The sequence below is a fragment of the Mixophyes fleayi genome, chromosome 5 (genome assembly GCF_038048845.1).
Source record: "Mixophyes fleayi isolate aMixFle1 chromosome 5, aMixFle1.hap1, whole genome shotgun sequence".
NCBI lineage: Eukaryota > Metazoa > Chordata > Amphibia > Anura > Limnodynastidae > Mixophyes > Mixophyes fleayi.
Window position 1 is genome coordinate 198,497,615 of NC_134406.1, and position 13,826 is coordinate 198,511,440.

The 13,826-nt window shown below is 36.6% G+C and overlaps 1 protein-coding gene across 1 annotated transcript in view; it reads left to right on the forward strand.

Moving 5' to 3' along the window:
* The first annotated feature begins 285 nt into the window (after positions 1–285).
* TMX3 (thioredoxin related transmembrane protein 3) overlaps positions 286–13,826 on the forward strand; it is a 54,132-nt gene continuing 40,591 nt past the window's right edge. Inside the window, exons 1-4 of the mRNA XM_075213250.1 lie at positions 286–349; positions 682–736; positions 7,256–7,295; positions 13,003–13,126. Of these exons, the coding sequence (XP_075069351.1) occupies positions 313–349; positions 682–736; positions 7,256–7,295; positions 13,003–13,126 (256 nt within the window). The 5' untranslated portion in view covers positions 286–312. The remainder of the gene's footprint in view (positions 350–681; positions 737–7,255; positions 7,296–13,002; positions 13,127–13,826) is intronic.

A 13,826-nucleotide genomic window follows, 5' to 3' on the forward strand; every position in this document is an offset into this window, starting at 1 on the left:
GATTCAATGATTATCACACGTCCTAGTGGTGCACTTTAGGGTTGTAACCCTTAGGCTAAGCGTCCTTATTATTTTTAATTCCTACACAAGGTATAGTCATAGGGCTGCATTTTACCGACAATGGTTAAGGTCAGACAATGCAGTCACGAGTAAAGTCTGTGAGGACCCCATTCTTTACCCTCGCCCCTACTCCCTCCGCAGCCTGTGACTGTGAGGAAGAAGTGTGTCCACCCATGTCAGCCTATCACAGTGACTAGGGAGTGTCTAGCTTATGAATCGCACAGTTTCCTTCCGGTATCATATCCTCTGACTATGGCTGCAGCCGGGATTTGCTTCTTCTTAGCAACAGGTAATGAAATAAGCAATATTTGTTTTTTAATTTGGGCTGAGAGTATTCATTTGATTTATCATGTGCAAACCTCGCCGCCATAGTAGATGCTTTTGATCGGGAGCATCTGTCCAGTGTTGTAAAATTTATCCTTGGCTCTCCTGTATCACCGTGTGTGCAAATCACCCCATCCCATCCCACTCCTTCATGCGTTGTTATCACTGTAATGTCTGTCACTCCTTACGCTGCAAGCTCCTGGTGTTTGTGGTAACCGTGCAGAGTGCAACTAGCGTGTCAAGAGGTGGATACTAAACGTATGTTAACGTTATTATTTCCCTTGTGTTTTATTGCAGCCTTATTGTTCCTGTTGGCTTCCTCTTCAGCATTTGTAGAGGATTTAGATGACACGTAAGTACTAACACTAAAAAGAGCTACTTCTTCTATTTTGAAATGCAATTTGGTATCATTGTTCCTCTGATGGAACTTACAGTGTTTTCACTTGTGTTACTTACTCGTCAAGACATGGGAAACATCAAAATACAAATTTCCTATGTGCCTTTGACCCTTTGGCTAGATTCACACTGATGATTTGTTTTTATTTTGTGCGCTGGCAGCATTGGTACATAAAGGAATGTGAAAAATTCTGTAAACATAGTTTGTCAAGTACATTCTGCTCCCATTTACTTCTGCTTGTTTGACCAGACAGTCTTTGTGTATATAGTGTATGGATTTCAAATCAATCAAAATAATTTCCATTTTCCTCTGTCTTTATTAATTTTCCTACATCTTAGGATGATTTTTCTCTAGCCTCCAAACCTGAAAACTGACCTCTTCAGATAAGCTTATCAAATTTCCAAACCACTTTGTCTAGACTATTCTACTTCATTACCAACTCCCTATACAGTTCACACAAAACTTACATGTATACTTTTTCTGTATTCAGATAATGTTCTGACCCCCCCCCCCCCCCCCAAACCCACATTTCTGGATCACACTAACTCTAAGCACTTTTTCCCATTGCAACTCGTATGTCTGGAGCAATTTGCAATATTAATAAGCACTTATTGTAGGACCCTCCTACCTTGTTATGTCTGTTAATACCCAATCTTGATTTATTAATGTTTTTGTTCCCTATTTTAAAGTACTGCGGAAAATGTTGGCGCTATATAAATGTTAAAAATAATAAATGTTTCTCATCCTCATCAAATACATTATGGAGGGAATTCAATTAATAGTCAGCTGGAGCTTTGCACGATGAAGCACTACAGTGATATCTGGCCTGAAAACTTAATTAAATTTTGCTTGCAAGCAAAAATGAGCGATGACTTCAGTACCATATTAACCGGAAGTCAGCACAGGATCACATTGCATGGGGCTCCTGTGGCGCTTCATAATTAATTGAAATCCCCTTATGTTTTACTCTTCAGGTTAGCTTCCCCATTTATAATAATTCACCTATATTTTCATTTTCTTTTATTCCTTCTTTTTTTTTTTCGAATTCTGATCACAAAACCATCTTCTCTTCACCTTCCTAACTCTTACCACTTTTTCATTGATTAGGTTTTATTTTTTTTGTTTTTTTATTGCATTGCTATTTTTCTACTCTTTATGTACTTCCGTCTTCAACACCTTTTTCTCTTTCTCCTTCTACCTGTTCTAGAGTTTATTTTCCTGACAACTTTCTGCAAATTTTTCCAAATTAAAATCAAGCAAGATAACTAAATGTGCTTTCTAAATCTGTTTCTATACATAATGGACTAAGGGGTATATTTACTAACCTGTGGGTTTGAAAAAGTGGAGATTTTGCCTATAGCAACCAATCAGATTCTAGTTATCATTTATTTAGTGCATTCTACAAAATGACAGCTATAATCTGATTGGTTGCTATGGACAACATCTCCACTTTTTCAAACCCACAGTTTAGTAAATATACCCCTAAGTCGTACTATATTAAGTCATTTTTTTGCAATATGTATAAAGTAAATTCATAAATGTCTTTTTATTCCTTTAAATCTAGTTCATACTAAGGAAATGTGCACACGGGCATATTTCTGCCACCCATGCTCTGTTGCTTTACACAAACTGAGGAAAGTATCATTAATCCCTTAGGGAAGACACTACATGCACATAAGCAACACAAGATGGACCATGGATGGGATCCCTGGGACATGCAACCATATGAAGCTCCATCTACACTCTGACAAGCTGTTTTTTCTCCTTATTAGATGCGCATGGTCTGATTTAATGTTGCATGTCGAGATGCAAGTTGGTGCAAAATTGTTGCACTGTGCATGCACACAACTTTGTTTTTAGAGTTGAACATATCTTGCATTTGCGAATCAAAGGTGTAAACGTGCAAGTGTAGATGCAAGTTAAACACGCCCCTTTGAGATGTTTTTTAAACTTAGGGTTGCACATATTTTTAAATACTTAGTTTTCAAGACATAAATGAACTAGATGCAGATTTGGCAAATGATTATGATTGTCGTATCATTGCTATGAATGCATCTATACTAAACTTAAGGTTGTATGAATCTTAAGATGCGTGCAATTCAACATACAAATGTGAAAAGGCAAATGCGCAGACACATCTTGCATATTATAGAAAGCAAATACAAATGTGAAATTTTAGATTTTTTTCCACTAAACTCCACTTCCTTTATCAGTTCGAGTACTACAAGGCTCAGTCCTAGGTCCTCTGCTATTCTCTATCTACACCACTTCTCTCAGAAAACTAATAAGCTCCCTTGAATTTCAGTATCATCTATATGTGGATGATACACAAATCTGTCTATCCTCTCCTGATCTTTCTCCATCTGTGTTGTCTCGCGTTACTGACTGTCTTTCTGCCATGTCATCTTGGATGTCTTCTTGCCAAATCAAACTCAATCTTTCAAAAACTTAATAATATTCCCACCCAAAAACAGAAGCTTCTTGCCTGACATTTCTATTTCTGTTGATGACATGACCATAAATCCCACCCCGCAAGCTCACTGCCTAGGTGTAATCCTTGAATCACAACTATCATTTATTCCCACATCGACTCTATATCTAAATCATGTTACATACATCTAAAGAACATTTCTAGAATACGCACATATCTCACACAAGACACTGCAAAAACCTTAATTCATGCACTCATCATCTCCCGCATCGACTATTGCAATTCCTGCCTTACTGGTCTTCCCAAAGTCATACTTGAACCCCTACAATCTATTTTGCACGCAGCGGCTAGATTGATTTTCCTTGCAAACTGTTCTTCCTCTGCTGAGCCACTCTGTCAGTCTCTACATTGGTTGCCTGTATTTCAACGAATGCAATATAAAATTCTTCTACTAACATACAAGGCCATCAACAAAATTGCACCGACATACATTTCCTCACTTGTCTCAAAATATCTCCCTACTCGACACCTCCGTTCTGCACAAGATCTACGTCTCTCTTCCACTCTCATCACATTCTTCCATTCCCAGTTACAGGACTTTTTTATCGGGCTGCACCCACTTTGTGGGATTCCCTCCCTCGCACAGTAAGACTTTCCTCTAGTCTTCAATCCTTCAAGCGTACTCTGAAAACCCATCTCTTCAGGCAAGCTTATGATATTTCTCAACCACCATCTCCCTATTACCACCCTCTACACAGCTAACACAAGACAACAACCCTCTGACCAACATTGCTGTGTGATTGATCACACCAATGTGCAATATGATGTAGCACATGCCCTTGTGTTTCAAACTCCATATATTGTAAGCTTGGGAGTAGGGTTCTCTTACCTCTCTGTCTGTATGTATTACCCAGTATTGTTTTATTAATGTTTGTTCCCAATTGTAAAGCGCTACTGAATTTGCTGGTGCTATATAAATAAATGTTGATGATGATGATAAGTACAAAAAACAAAAGCAGAGCAGAAGGGCTGCTTAAAACTGAAATGATTGAGACCCTCCTCTCAGTCATACTTGGATAATTATTATGTTTTGTTTTTTTATTGAATTCAGTATATGGAACAGGATACAGAAAAGGTGTGGCACACAAGTCTTGCTGCTTAGGCATTAATAATAATGTGCTGTTGCAGGGATTATAGAACCAGAGCTGGATTGATCCACATCTTTTATCTTTTGGACATACTTGAAAGTTCTGTCCCTCTTGTCACTGGTATTTCACCTACTGTCCAAAAAAATAGGCCACCAAGTATCACTAGAAGAGACAAAATCCCGGCTACACCTTTACCCATCTAACTGTATAGTCTACTGTTAGTACTGTGTGTGGCGCTGCGGATACCTTGTGGCGCCTAACAAATAAATGATAATAATGATAATAATAACTGGGACAAACCTGACAGGTACATTGCAGGCCACGGATTTACTCTCTGCAAAAGCTCTAATTTCATACTCCTGGAGGATATGTGATCTGCTTTTCCTTAGGAGAATCACTGAAAGGGGTGCAAAATCACTCACTGTTTAAAACAACTATTATTTGATCATTGAATGCTCTAATACTTCAATTAATTACATTTTAAAAATGTGTCAAAAATATATTGAGTAATTTACGTCTGCTTTCAGTACATCTCCACTGCTTAAAGTTTAAATTGCTGAATGTGCTAAATACCATAACCAGATTTTTATCTAAGCACTGGAAACCTTTTCACAGTGGGATTTATAAATATCTGGTTCGCTGAGTAACCATCAGATAATTGACTCAGTGAAGCGCACTGAATGCTGCAGTGTGCAGTAAACCAATTTACAGGGGTAGTGAATATGAACAAAACATTGTTAAAAGAAAAAATGTTGTATTTCCTTTTGCATTATTACAGTGTTGCAAATGTTGAAAATGACGTGAATGTACTTATGTCATAATCAAAACAGCAATGATCAGTTATGTCAGGGGCAGCTCAGGGAATGCTTGGGACTTTATGCAGTACACTAGGGATTCTGTGTTGCAATAACGGTGATGAATTTCGTAGCACTTTCTCTAACATTGCAATACTTTGAAATCATATTCAGTCAGCTAGCATTCCCGTCTGTGTGTGTAAAACAGCAGGATTCAGTGATATGGGTCTTAATTTTTGGAATATCTGTATCCTGACACTGCTGATTGATGTGTGTTTGGCATATACAGTGGCTTGCAACAGTATTCAACTCCATAACAAGTCAGCAGATTTGTCTGTTACAAATGACGCTTAAACCAATTGTTTCAGACAGTGTTTTTATTGCAAACCTGCAGGTTCTTATGGTTTCAAAATCAAAATTCATTATTTATCTGCAGATTTTTTTTTTTTTTACAACAAATAAAAACTAAAAAATGCTGCCTGCACAAGTATTCATCCCCTGCAGTCTAATAAGAACCACCATTGTTGCAGTAACAGCTTAAAGTCTGTTGTAAGTTTCTACCAGATTTGCACAGGGTTGGACTGTTTTTTTGCCCATCTGTCTTTGCAGCAAGGACCATATTATCTAGCCATGTGCATTCGGTTAATTCTGGGAGAATGCAGGACGGGGCATAATCACAACTTTGTTTTGTTCCTTTCTATATTTCGTCCTCCCTTTTCCCTGCTTTTTTGTTTTTGTTTTTTTGATCATTCTGTATACCTTTGCACGCCTAGTAGGAATCTGTTATTTCCCCCCCCCACAAATTGTATTACATTGACAGAATGCCCTTGTGTAATATTAGTACTGTCTTCTAGCATTGCCCCATTGCTTCATGGTGTATGAATCCACATTCTCCTATATTCAGATGTGGGGAGTATGCAGTCTGGTGCTTACAAGGTAGCATCCTGTGTTCCTGTTCACCTCTGCACTGTGTTTAAAGAACTCCAGCAAACAGCTTGTTATAAGTTAACCCCCTTCACACCCACTACTCATGTATTATCTTGGTTGGGCTCCCATGTATTTGAAATCTATATAACATAATATTTACTCATTGAATACAATAAACCCCATATTTTCTTAATGCTGACAAAAGCAGTGTAAAGGTTAAATAAATGTATTCCAATGTAATTACGTGATTCAAAATTGACATAATTACCTCTGATTTTATATCTTATTTCAGGCCTGGACAAATTTATAATAATTTAGTAATCTGTGCCAAAGGTTGTCAGTAACTTTTTAACAAGAAAATGGCAAACTGCGCATTTCTTTTCAAGGTAGGGCTATAGACTTTTGCTGGTAACAGCATCCTACCTAACAGTGAACAGCAGATGATTGCTCAAAATCTTAAATGTTATATATTTCAAATGACCAATGCACTATACACAGCCTGTGCCAAACATATTATATCCAGACACTATCCCACAGGTAATTGCCACAGGCTGCACCCTAATTACACACTACCCTTTACCCCCACCAAAGATTACTCCACCCAAGAAGAATTGGCATTCTATAAAGGCGTCTGTAAATTAATTTATATGGTGTAAATTAGTGTACAATAAGATAGTAACTAAAGGCAGTAAATGGCAGTCACATTTCACATAATATGCAGTAAAATCTTGAGATCTTCCTCCAAACTGGCATCTAATTTCTGGGATTCAGTGTGACCAAGGCCTCCAAAGACAAAGGATTATGCATGGATTATGTTTGGTTCCAATAATTAAAAGTAAAGAAATGCCAGTGTCCATCAGATATAAATGATAGATATGTTAGGTTATCAAACTCTTGATTTGTCTCATCATTATTATCATTTTCATTCATTTTGTTTTCACCAGCTGATGAATAGAATCTATTTTGGTGGTTTATGTTTTAGGTTGTATATTATAGATTTGGTTTGTGTACGTTTTTGGTAAAGAATTTATGAATGTGTTTAATTCGTATGATTTACATTCAGAATAATTGTGTATAATATTCGTACATATTATAAGTAACTTTAATTTAAAAATCTAATATACTGTACTAAGGAACTTCACCTGACATTATTTTGTTTATTTTTGTCTTCTAGTTTTAAAGAAACCAGACAAGATGACATCTGGATCGTGGATGTAAGTCTGATACCTTCTCATCTTATAACCTTTTTTATTGGTTTATTTGGTAGATACTTGTACCAGTATTTTATTGATGACAAAAAAAAAGTCTAAAAGCATCCACACATGGAGCGATTTTATGACTTTCAAACAAGCTCTTACTTTAACCGTTTTTTTTCCCCCATGATAATTGAAATATGATTTTGATTATTTTCAGAAATAAAGATTGCTTAATTGTGATGATTCACTTTTGCCCACACCCTACAATTACAGATGTTATAAAGTACGGGCCAAGCAAAATGATCAAATTTGGACAATCATGTTTTTCAAAGATCTTTTCAATTAGATTGCATTGTTTATGATCTATTGTGTGCGACACGTTCAGTGATATTTGAATGGTGTCATTAAATAGGATTGCATTGTAATAGAAAAATAACATTTCTCATATGCATTTACTTTTTTAAAAGGACGTGTGAAACGGGAGAGTGCTAAAACTAAACAATGGCATGTACAGTATTCACTATAATTAGAATATAACTTTATTTTTTACTAAAATTATCTTTATGTATGGAGTTTCAAACCAGAAAACAATGGTGCTATTCTAAAATAAAGCACAGACGGTTGCAAAAAAGTTTCACTATTTATTGAATAAAAGATTAAAAAAATGCATATGTACCAGATGAACATGCAAAGTTTTAAAATGAGTCCTGCTCGTTATCCATTCACACAAACAGCAAGAATCCAAACTTCGCTCAAGCCAACCACCCAGGGTATTTAGTACTTTTTACATGTACTTATACATTTTACAGCTTTACATGCCTGATTTAATATACTGGACTGTGGCTGAAGACTTGACCTAAATAAGAAAGGCGCAGGACGTTTTATGGACCTTGAATTATTTAGTGGGTTATCAGCGCACTTTATTTTTCACTCATGCTAATAATAGGGATATGTTGCTATTATTCCGGAAACATTTTAATTAATGGTTAAATTATTTAAAAGTTCAAAAGATAGCTTACATATTCTTCAGCCTCTGCACTTATTGGCCATTAGTGGTCCATTATCTGTTCTGTAGTCACCTCTGACTGCCAGACATCACTGCATAAAAGTAAATGGTGTTATCAGCCAATGATGGCATAGCCTTATAGCAGCTTCAGGATCTGGGGAGATTGATTGCTTTAAACCGAAGAATGAGGTTGGTGGTCAAGGACTGTTGACCTGTCGCCCAGGATTTTTCGAGAGTAGTTCGTGCATCCTTTGCAAATGGAAGCCTTATTTCCTAGCTTACAATAGTAAATCCCTGGGCGCTTGACAGATAAGTATAAATCAAACATTTATTAAAGTACAAATAAGTGTGATGAGTTGCAACTCAGTTTAAAACAATCACAGTATTGCAAGATTGCCTCATAAGTCATATACATACAAAACAATAATACCATCAATTGTTGTAGTACCGCTAGGATGTTTATATTAAGAAAATGTCCAGGATGAGATTCCCACAATTTGCGGAGCCCTGTGGAACAACAGCATCATATCTGCCTGACTGCTGCATTCTCCAAACACTGCTGCTTAGACCCTGTTATGACTGGCCTCTCACTGGCATAGTCCCAGGCCTGGCTCTTTTGTGCCCATCTGTATTGCTTAGTTATGCCTTCTGTACAGGACTTTAGGTTCCGTTAGGTGACTAATCACCACCCAATCCTACTAGTGTGTCTCTTTGCATCTAAGTCATGCATTCAGTAGGTCCAGGCCTCCGAGTCTTTGTGCCCAGCTTAATTAGTAACCTTGCGTACACTTGCTTCGGTAGGTGCCTGGGCCCTACTGACAGTTTTGCCTGCACACTGGTTCTGGCGAATGCTTGCATGTTGTGTTCCTGCCTTGATCCATCTTTCCTCTGCTGCTACTCCTCCTCCGTCCGCTGCTGCTCCTCCTGCCTCCTCTGCTAATCCCTACACTGGCAGCCCATATCCTACAGAATGAAATTAAAATTTCTCATCCTCGTCTACAAAAAGCCACCTGACTAATCTTCACCCAGCCCCCTCCTGCCATACATCTCTGGTTTCATCTCCCTATACCATACTTCTTGCCCTTTTTTCTACAACCAACCTGTGTTTTAAGCACCTGCTGGTTACCGCCTATTGCATGCTCAAACAACTCCACCAGCCTTCAACGTTTTAAACACTCATTAAAAACCTACATTTTCATCAAAGTCTACCATTCCCAAACATAATTTCTCTTTAACCAACCCAACCTGCCATTACCCACACTTTCACTCTACGCCATACTTCCCTCGTGTGTTTCAACCTCGCACCTTCCTATTAAAAAAACAAAAAACATTATTTGTATGTTTCTGTGTTCTGTACTGTGTTATATGTCAGCCCTCTGTGCATCTTCTTTTAATTGTTGGAACATGTGTCTCTCCTCCTTCAGCTAGTGGAATAAATATGTAATGCAGCACTGGTGGATTAATATTTGCTACGTGTGAATCTAAAAAAGCACAAAATATGCTATGAAATTAAATGCAACTGTAGTAGTGAACCATATATTTTATGAATTTATAGTCTACTTTTTATGCTCCACTTTTTACACAAATTTGCAATTATTGCCAATATGCTTTAAATTCTTTAATGACTGTATATATTATGCGTATTGAGCAGAATTTTCATTCATTCTAGTACAGATTACTTTACAATTTGTTGTTCATGTTTTGAATCTGAAATTGATCAAACAATTGTTTTTCTGAAACTGCCAGATGTTGAACCACTCATTATGTATGGATCCTGGTTTGATTACAACTAAGCTATACCAAAAAGAATTTTCTTTTACGTTTCGTTGAGACCAGAATGATAAAATGCAATCTGTCACTTGTTTTTGCTGACTAATACATGCAATTAAATTGCTTTATTAAACCTATCAACATTAATGCCGAGTCATTTGTAAATGCTTTTAGATTGTTTTTGAGTTGTTTTATTACCTCCACAAACGGTTATTCTTGTTTATGTCCTGATATCACTTACTACAGAAACATGTAGCAAGCAATCGATTGGGCACCACTGCTGTGCAAATACTATGTTCACTAAATCTCAAAAGGAAAATAAGTTAACATAATCTCTGCTGAGTGCAAAATTGAGCGTGGCATATTTTATCACATTTTAGTGTACAATTACTAATTATTTGCTGAATGTAACAGTGAATGTGGCGTGTGCGAAAGTTTGGACACCTTGTCACCACTTGGTTATTCCTTCTATAGTAGAGATCACAGCATTCTATGCACAAAGCATATAACATTAGCCACAGAAAGTTTATGGCACCAAAAAGGATGTTATGAATACAAGTGATATGGTTTAGGATCTAAAATAGTGTGTCACTATTCCTTTACTTATAACATAGCATATTTATCTATATATACTTATAAAAATAAATCTTTAATTGCTAAAATCCAATGATAAGCTTATGAGATATGTAGTAATGTCATACAGCATTTACAATGTTACAGCATAAACAATAAGTAGTATTTATTATGCACAAATTAAAAACAGTAAATGCTAAAACAATTGTTAGTAAACAAAGATTAATAGTCTTGATAAAACTATCTCACATAGTGATCAAATGTCCTCAGTGTCCCAATGCACAACCTTCCTTTAGATCAAAAAAAAGTGCATAATGGTGTCGAGCTGGGTCCCTAGATATACAGCAACTAGTCCCAGTGTTTAACATATCTTATCCCTTTGATGGACAGGTGTAAAAGTATACACAGGATCCGCTGGGCTTGGGTTGCTGATTTCTTTTTAATTGCTGTTCAGAGTGTCCAACAGCTCCATTGTTGATGCCAGTTAGACACACTCTTGTGTAGAATGCAGAACACCCTTCCTACCGAAGTGTTGTATGCCCCAGCTTACTTATTTCAGAGTGGCTATTTTGGGAGATTCTAGGCACATAGCTTCTCAATTTCTATATCTGGAAAAAGAGTCATTTCCAAATTGTCTAACGTCTCTGGAAGATCTTTGTACATGTGTTCCTGCTGCAAGCCTTGTCAGATAAGTGATGTTGCCCAATCTGTTCTGGGGTTTTACAAATATCTTTGTCACTCTGTAGTGGGACTATTCTATTCTATTAAAATTGAAGGATGATAATGCTATATGGCTGCTCAAATTCACATTTCTATATGCAAATATGCTGCTCCTTCACATTTGCAGCTTTTTACCACTGGACAACTTACACACTGACATAGACATGTCTGCACACAAGCTGTATTGAGCAGAGGCTGTACGCAGTAAGCAGCAGCAATAAAAAGTAAATGAGATGTTATACACACTCTAATGAACTAAATGAGACAATTAGGCTGTTTATCCATGAAATATGAAGGATGGAGAATACCATCTAAAATTTAAAATATAGTTTTTGGATGAGTTCAAATGAAGTTAAATATATAGAGAATCACTTGCAGTTTGGAGCTGCTCTTATTTGTGTTGCTATTGGCTGTTTCAGTGTTGTCAGTTTCAGCAATGGCAAGTTCACAGGTGAGGGGCATTAAGAGCCCCACAGCCTATCTGAAGCAGTAGAGTCATAGTAGCATAGATGGAAGCAAGTAATGAGCATTGTAGACTAGCCAGATTGTAAGTACTCTGCACAATGGTGTGTTCCTGTGAGTATAACAAGCAGTGCAAGTGTATTAAGCTGGCTCATTGGACATCATGACAGTCCATCCATTCTGTATTTTTGATATGCTTGCACTGCATTCTGTATTAATTCAGAGTTCTCTAGGGTGAACTGACAGGGCTAGGGTCAGGACAACGCGAATAGCTGGCTTCACCCTCATGGGAACCCATGGCTATACCAGGCAAGTGTTAGTTTTTTGTTAGTTTTTTTGTTAAAAGGAAGTTACTTGGATTCCATTAAATATTTAAAAAAGGACTATTGATTTAAATCCACCCAATATGTTACATTTAATTTTAGATTGTGTTCATTATGTTATACTTAGCACAGAGTATTACTTACTGATTGTATGGAGTTCTTACAATTTGGCTGTTCTTCTAGTGCCTCCATCTGTCTGCCGCTGCTTTCCTCTTTGTTAACTGGAATGGAGAATACATGTTTTATTATTAAAAAATGAAATAAAAATAACCATCTATGCGTTTTCTTTTTTATTTAACTTTATTTGTACTCTATAGGAGTGAACTATTATTTACAGTTATTAGTACAAAAGCAAATTATATAATACGTATGTAGAAAATGCTTATAAGCTTAGTTGACCACTTGATTTTATTCTTTAAAGCATAAAAAAAAAAATTATTTTTTTACAACTATGCAGAAAAAAAATTCTCTATGTTCTTTGACATAATTATATTTTCCTGTATTTCTGCTGTATGACATGGAGTAAAAAGCTTGGTGTGGTGATGGCCAGCTGTAATTTGTAGGTGGGAGATGCTATACACCATGTTGGCCATTTATAATGATGGCTTAATGCTTAGAAAATAATTGGTGCTCTCGTGAGAGTGACATTTATAAAGAGGAACTAATATATATAACTGCACGACACAACTGGTGGTAACGGAGAGTGGCAGAGATTGATATAAAGAGAGTGTAGTGTACTTGAAAATGGTACAGGTATCTAATAAAAGACTAATGTGTAGAGGTCCAATATTTTGCTTCACGGTTTACTGTGCTGTGTCTCAAACTGTATATGATGTGTGCTCTTCTTATGTCCTGTGTTTATATCTTTCAGTTCTATGCCCCTTGGTGTGGCCACTGCAAGAAGCTTGAACCTGTTTGGAATGAAGTTGGTATTGAGATGAGGAAAAGTGGTTCCCCAGTAAGAGTTGGGAAGATGGATGCAACAATTCATTCAAGTAAGTGCGAAGTAAATTATAGATTGTTTTGTTTATATTCCAAAGATAATATTTCACGCTGCAAGTGTGGATGTTGTGTTTCCTACCTTTAAGGTCTGTTAATGGGTTATATTATCCTAATTCTGTGCTTTAACAGATGAGTAGTTTCTGCTGACACCATTTTATTATATGAAGAGTTGCTAAATCAAATATATTTATGATTAGTTATTCCTATTTGCTTCCAAAGCAATGACACCCACAGCTCCCACAGCTCCCACCACACCCAAAAATTGACAGACATATAAAAAAGATTTCCTGTGTAAAATCGGTACAATTTTAGAATAAGTATTGTTATAGTTTATAACACTCTTCATCAGTAGGGTTAAAGTTATTTTTAAAAATAATCATCTGAAAGTGGTTATATTTAGTCATAACCTTATGAATTTTTAAATGTTATAGTCCCATTTGACTTCAATATAAACATATCCTGTGGTTCAGACGTATGAAATCTCTCTGACAGATGCAGTATGTCATCCACATCGGTATTCCTGGGTCTCAGAACCAGAGAACATTCATTGTAATATTGCTGTTACCGATACACTAATCTGTAGATATTCGGCAGTCTCGCTGAACTTGTCTCTATCCAAATCTCTCATCCTTTCCAAAGCTATAAGCTTTCCGGAAATGTCACCATCTGCTTTTGTTTTTCAGCATGTATTCA